Source organism: Salminus brasiliensis, chromosome 3 (assembly GCF_030463535.1).
Source record: "Salminus brasiliensis chromosome 3, fSalBra1.hap2, whole genome shotgun sequence".
Taxonomy (NCBI): Eukaryota; Metazoa; Chordata; class Actinopteri; order Characiformes; family Bryconidae; genus Salminus; species Salminus brasiliensis.
Window position 1 is genome coordinate 46,933,452 of NC_132880.1, and position 7,247 is coordinate 46,940,698.

The window sequence follows — 7,247 nt, forward strand, 5'->3', positions numbered from 1 at the left end:
TCTGGAGAGAAGTTCTAACAAAAAGTCAGTGATGGATGCCACTGTCTTCCTAACTGAACAAATCCTAAGTGAGAAAACCAAGCCGGACGTCAGACTCTCTGTGAAAACTGTGTAAGTTGGTTTTAAGGAGACATTTCTTCTTAAGAATTGTTGGTATTTTTTTATAAACTTACAGTACAGTCACACTTTCCTTCAACTGTCTTAAACAGCCTCTAACTGATCAGTTTTAATCAATAGTTGAATTACATAATTAATCTCTAATTTAACAGGATTAAATAACAGCTTTACGGCGTCCACATTTCTCAGGTTTATATTATTATATTATATTATATTATATTCATTATATTATATTGTAATCATTTCTTTAATCACGACTCCTAGATGTTGTTCACTGAATTTTTCTGAATGATTAGTTTAATTACATTTTCCAACATGGATTTATAATAATGTAAATTCTAAATAATGTTCTTTGCATCATTGATAATAGGCTGTAAAATACAGCATAAAGGGCTACATCACAAATTTCCTACATTTATTATTTATTTTATTCTTTTCCAATTTTTATATATATATATATTTTTTTGCATTTCAAGACTTGCATTGAAAAGCTCTGGGCCTCATTCTCCAAAGTCTTCAAAAAGTGTCCTAAATTTCTTCAGAAAAATCCTAACAAAAAGTCTAAAGCTCTGCTCTTATAATAATCGATGCCATTGTCCTCATAAACCGAACAAATCCCAAATGAGAAACATTGACGTTAGTGAATGTCAGAATCTTCATGAAAACGTTAAGGATTTTTCTTAAGACTTTTCTGAATCGGGCCCTTGTTACCTCTTAACCTCTTACTCTAAAAGTTCTGGCTCACCTTCACTTCCTGCTTATTCTGTAGTCTCAGACAATCCCACTGAGGCGCTTCACCTCCAGTCTGACCTATCCTCCCTGGGCTGGTTCGCCAAGAGAGCTGTCCCCAAAACATTAGTTGGGACTTAACAACAATAGATTGTGCAAAAGGAAACATAAGGTACGTATTCATATAAGATTTGGCCTGTATATACACTATATGTCCAAATGTTTATGGACACCCCATCTAATGAACACATTCATCTGCTCTTAAATTGCATCCACTGCTAACACAGATGTGCACACACAGCTTGCCTAGTCCCTGTAGAGAAGTACTGCCAATAGATTAGGACCCTCTGCAGCAGATAGCAAACATCATGGACCTATTGGCACCATGCTGCCTAATGTCAGGCGTGGGCTAGTAGAGGGGTATAAAGCCCCCCAGCATTAAGCTGTGGAGCAGTGGAAGAACTAAGTGTTCTCAGGAATGAGGGACGGTGGTGCTCCATACAGTACTTTTGGGATGAGTTGAAGATTTGAGGATGATGAGGTGGGGTGGTGATCGTCATCCAACATCCTGATCTCACTAACACTCTTGTCGCTGAATGCAGTCAAATCCTCACAGCAATGTTCCTCCAAAATCTAGTAGAAAGCCTTCTTCTTCTTCTCTGGACAGTAGAGATGGTTACTCCAACAAAAGCAGGATAAACTCTTATTAAAAGCCTTGATTTGGAAAGAAACACTGAAAGAGTGTCCCAATACATTTGTCCATGTAGTCGAAGTTCTGTATAGCATAAAAAGGGGTTCCACTACTGTTAGATACATGATGTTTCTTTCATGGTCTTTACACCTGGCTTGTGAACAGACCCCACACACACACACACACACACACACACGCACACACAGCGTACAGGTGGAGAGGGGGTTTATTTCTCAGCACAACAGATCACTGAAAATTCAGTCAAAGTGACACGAAGCGAACATATCATCAGCTTGATTGACAACAGCATCGATGGCTCCCATGCTGTACCCTCACCTGTGTGGTCTGGTCCTTTAATGGAAGTTAAGGTGCACCAACAGATCCTCAATTCACACAAATACAACAGCACTCCTAGAAAAAGGCATACGCTGGCAGTATGCTAGGCCTGTAGACATCATATAGGCTACAGCAGTGCTCAATTAGTACAACAGTGATGGAAAAGGCGGCAGACTGGGCTTTTTCAGGCTCTCTCCTGCCTATGAAAACCCAGCGTCTGGACACAGGAACCTGATCAATGAATTCTACAAATGTCGTTCGCATGAATATTATATAAAAATAAATCGTTTTCTCTCAGCTCGGTTCTCGCAGGTACAAACAGCTCATGATCAAAGGGAAAAAAGTAAAATAAAAACACTGCAGTGTCTCATTTTGCCATTTTCAGCGTGATTAATGTAAAGATCTATAAAAAAATTATATTTACACACTGTCCAACAGCTTCATACAGAAATGTGCTCAGCCACCATAAATACCTCTGGATTCCCAGCAGTGGAACTCACACGCCGGAGACCAGTCATTGGCTCTCTTTTTTTATGGTGGCTTCTTAGCGCTGTAGAACCGGCCACGACAGCAACGAATGCTGCATGTAAAATATAGGGGAATTCACATAAAGAAGAATTCCACAGATTTTCCAAAATTTCTGAATAATTAATAATTCTTAAGACATGAACAAAGTCATTGCATTATTTTAGAGAAGCACACAGACTCAGAATAGTTCACAGTGGTCGTGACAGGAATCGGATCTCTAAGAGTTTAACCTCTTAGATCCTGTATGTAAGCAGTGTGTAAGCACAGGGTTGTGGGTTCGATACCCGGGCTCGGCAAGCTGCCAACACTGGGCCCTTTAGCCAGTCCACTGCCCACTGCTGTTACACTCACTGATGTTCACTGTACGGATGGGTTAAAGGGTCCAACACTAATGGTGAAGATGGTTGTCTACATCACTTTCATAGGCCCTAAAATAGAACCCTGTGGGACTCCACAGGACATGCTAAACCAAATGGTTACTAAATAATTAGCAATAGTTTCTGCATTAGGAACAATAAACATAGGGTTCAGTGAGTTAATGCCTCTTCAGCAGGGATCACCAATCACCAACCAGAGTGGCTGCAAGGTTTTCCTACCAACCAATCAGGAGCTTAGTACCAGACTGGGGTAAAAAAAAAAAAAAAGAAAATCTCTATAGCTACAGTGGTCACTTGTGGATTAGGCATTTTTTTAGGTCTAAAGGATGTACTTAGGGCAGTGGTGGTTCAGCTGGTAGAGCACCAGACTACTGATGGCAGGGTCGTGGGTTCAATACCTGGGCCACTGTTGGGCCTTTCAGCAAGGCCTTTAACCCTCTTTGCTCCCAGGGGGCTGCAGCGATGGCTGCCCACTGTCCATAGCTTGTGTTGTAGACATTGTGACCTACGATTCCTGTCACGATCACGACCCCCACGAGTTCCAGAGCCTAGGCTGCATTTCTCAGTCCCTTCGTATCCAGCCCAGAAATGCAGCCCGCAAAGGTGGGGAGGGGTATAAAAGCAAGCCGCAAGAGGCGGGACCTTTCAGGTGCCATCACCATGCAGCTCACAGTCCTACCCCGACTGCAGCCTAGGCTTTGGGACGCAGCTGGTGTCTCTTCACTCTGACTGCTCTGGATGATGGTCTGGATCTCAACCATTGAATTACACAGAAATTCTGAACATCAGCAGAATAAGTCACCCTTGGGTTAAAATCTCCTCCCTGTGTTACAAATAAAGCAGATGGCAGACAGCACAACCCTGAACTGTGACTAAATGGTTTTTTAAGCTGCACACAAAGTTCTTTGATGGCATGTCAGTATTAGTTCCAGGTCTAATGAAAGGAGCTCTTGAGGAGTCACCAGATCCTTCACGATGAATCCAGAACTCCTCATGACAGCTTAAATTTGGAGATTTAATGCGCTGTACAGTTTCTATGCCTCAGATGTGTACAGAAACTTAAAGTGACGTATTAAAGCCGGGAAAACACTGCAGTCATTCTCCATCTTCAGTGGAATCATTGCATGGTAATTACTGCACACCAGAGCCAGCTCTGGCAGAAACTCGAAAAGTTCTTCTGGGGAAAATGCTTGTTTTGGCATTTTCTGACCAACCCGTGACCTTTAGACAGCAAGGGCATCATAAGCAGACAAATAAAAGCCAGCTAATCTACAAAAAGCAGAAGTTCCTTGGTTTCACATTATGACAGGGTTCCACTGGACAACCACCAAGAGGAAAAATGTCCAAACAAGGGTTAGGCTTAGAAGGGGCTAGACAAACGCATGCAGTGGTTTTGCTTGGTGTGCACGTACTTGAACCTGAAGCCACGTCTGGTCTCACAGGGATCTAATCCTAAGTGCCGAACGTTCTTGTCCTCTTAAACCGCCACTGAATCTGATCCCTGTGGACCGTCACGCAAAACATCTGCTTCGAACAGAGGGCTTAGCTGTGGCTTTCAGTACCGTTAGGCGTGAGCTTGGTCTTATGCTCGACTCGAGGCCCTCGGGCCGAGTACTGGACCATCAGGAAGGGCTCCTTGGTCTCTCCCTCTCCGACGATGCTCTCCTCGTCTTCGGACTGGCCGATGCGCTGCAGGCGAAGGTAGCACCAGCATCCGAAGATCAGCGCGCCCAGAGCGGCGATGGCAATGAGGATCACGATGATGGTCACCACGCCAGTGGTGGGGCTGTGGTCCATTATTGACATGTTTGGCGTAGAGCAGAACTCGTGCTTGATCTTGAGAAGTCGATGCGGGACTCTGGCCAGGGTGGTCTTTCGCGGCCTACAGGTCTTTTGACATCTGATTGAGAGGAAAACATGGAACATCGGTAAGTTGTGAAAATGGGGATCTCTGTGGAAGCAAAGACAAGAGTTAACAGTTCAGTTACGGTCTGGAATCAGGGCTGAGGGTAAGCCCCAATGTGTCCCAACCCAGACACCTGCTCTTCCAGCTTTTCTTCTGAGACCAATTGTCATGCGAAGTATGAGCCATAACATTAAAACCACCGGTCTAATAATAAACAGTGTACGCCAGTGTAGAGCTGGGCAATATGACGATATTTTATCGTATTGTGATACATTTTGTTATCGTGATAATAATATGCTTTGCTTAGCATATGGATAATAATAAACACTGATCAGCTGCAGGGTTCATTACTAACAGTGTAATTAGACTGGTTTAATTAGATGAAGAGCTGCAGATGTTGAGTATAAATCACTGTTCTCAGTACAGGAGAGCATCTGAATAGTAGTTTTTAAGAATCCATCACTACTCATTTCCATGTATCGCGAAAAAAAGTATTTAAATATCGTGATATAGGATTTTTATCATATCGCCCAGCCCTAGGTCTCAGCATATTTCGCCATTGTCAAGATTGATGCATATTATATTCCCATAATATTCAAACACGACCATGCAGAACAAAAAACCCTGCTCAAGACCAGTTTCTGCTGGTAGCTGGTTTCAGATGGTCTAAGCTGGTTGAGAAGTTGGTCATCCGGGCAAGAAACATAGCCCATGCTGGTCAGTAAGCTGGTTAAGCTGGCTAACCAGCTTTTCTCTTGTCCAGGGTAGTATATGTTTCATTCATTTGAGTTTAATGGACCAGTTGACCCACCAGTTTGACTGACTCTACCAAGCTGGTTGACCATTTTGAGACTATTCAAGCCCTGCATCACCAATGGGTGCACCCCAAAGTTCAAGCTCAACACTTAACAAAAGGGGTGTCCGGATACTTTAGGACATACAGTGCAGCTAGTGATCAAACACACTTGGTCCACACTAATCAACCACCTTGGTCATGCTGGTCGACCACCAAGCTCGTTGGCTAGCTGGTTAACTAAAGGTTGGTCATGTTGGTGGATCATCCATCCAACCCAGGGGAGGGGTGGGCAACAAGGGGGCTCCCCGCTCTACTAAGAGACCTACTAAAGCTGGCAATTTACAGGCCAGGTGATTTAGACGTGCTTGAGCAGGTAAAGCACACAAAAATGTGCTGGAACCCGGACCCCCAGGACCAGAACTGCCCATCCCTGATCTAAGCCATCACACAAGCAAAAGCCAGCAGGGTGCCTATAGAGATGCAGAACATCTGGCAACACATCTGGAGAACTTCCAAAGCTCAGAAGGGGAGTCGTTTGTGAAAATGCAGCAAAACATGAAAGGATGGAGCAGACAGACAGACAGAGAGACAGACAGAGAGCAGGGGGCCAGATCCGAGCCGGGCAGAAAGAGGAACCTCCTGCACCAACCAGACGCAGAAACGTCGCTCAAACGGCGCACTGAACACTCTCACCATTTCGTGGAGAAACAAGGTCCTCTTCTCAACCATTTCGTGGACGAGGAGACTCATTTTCTCCGACCCCCCGAGCCCAGATCCTCGAGCTGGCGAGCGACAGTGCGTAAAAACACGGCAACGTCAGAGACACAGACCCGCTGGAAATGGCCTAAACCCTCAGCGGAGGACCTGACAAGAAGAAGAAGAGGAAAGGAGGGACGTCAGGCGGTTGTCAGTCCAGAGGAAATGAGATCACAGCTGCAAAACCGAGCTCAGCCAATCCGGAGAGCAGAACCTGCAGCAGCAGCATGGAGACGGAGCAGAGCCCCTCAGTGCGCAGCTGCAGCTTAGGCAAAAGGCTTGGGCACCCCTGCTCAAATTACACTATAATAACAATATCCTGCATGTTTTAGACATTATTCCCATTGATTTATTTATAATGTCATTATTTATTTATAATAAATATAGTATTTTATTTATAATAATGTAATTAAATTATGTATTATATAATTATTTACCCTACAAATTATTTACCCTTCCTCCTCCTCCTCCTTACCCTATCCTAAAAATAACCAAAATAACCAAAATACGTGTCATTACTTTTATGAACACCAAAAGTCTGTTATTGCACTATTCTAAATAAAACAGTAAAGCTGTAGATTGTGTTGTGGGACCCTGGATCTTCATATTTAGAAAACTACAGGAATAAGACTGTTTTCCAGCCCAAAACTGAAAGATATTTACAATATTTACAATATTTCCCAAATTACTGGGCTACCAGTTAAATTACCAGGTGTGTTGTGGGAATTTCAATAATTGAAAAATAAACAAAATAAAAAAATCTGTATTTATTTTTGCATGTTTTTTGACCTAATTCCCATTATTTATTTATTTACCCTAAAAAACAATAACCAGAAATGTGCTGTTACTTTTATGAACGCCAAAAGTCTGTTTTTGCACTATTCTAAATAAAAAAGTAAAGCTTTAGATTGTAAAAAAATAAATAAATAAATAAAATAAAATAAAATCTGACTGTTTTAGACAAACATCCCATTTTTTATTTATGTATGTATTGATTTATTTACCCTAAGA

At 42.7% G+C, this 7,247-nt stretch overlaps 1 protein-coding gene across 2 annotated transcripts; it reads right to left on the bottom strand.

Annotated features, from left to right (window-relative positions):
- Positions 1-1,745: 1,745 nt before the first annotated feature.
- snn (stannin) lies at positions 1,746-6,389 on the bottom strand. Of its 2 annotated transcripts, none has more exons than XM_072676399.1 (2): positions 6,174-6,389; positions 1,746-4,678 (listed from the first exon to the last, which is right to left on the bottom strand). In XM_072676399.1, the coding sequence occupies exon 2, from the start codon at positions 4,582-4,584 to the stop codon at positions 4,321-4,323; it is 264 nt and encodes an 87-aa protein (XP_072532500.1). In that variant the 5' UTR covers positions 4,585-4,678; positions 6,174-6,389; the 3' UTR covers positions 1,746-4,320. The 2 variants fall into 2 exon arrangements, with proteins under 2 accessions (XP_072532500.1, XP_072532499.1); XM_072676398.1 differs by having other exon boundaries at positions 1,746-4,729.
- Positions 6,390-7,247: the final 858 nt, after the last annotated feature.

What these genes read in the sequence shown, in the direction of transcription:
- snn (XM_072676398.1), bottom strand. Translation starts at nt 4,704, where the DNA reads ATGTTCCATGTTTTCCTCTCAATCAGATGTCAAAAGACCTGTAGGCCG.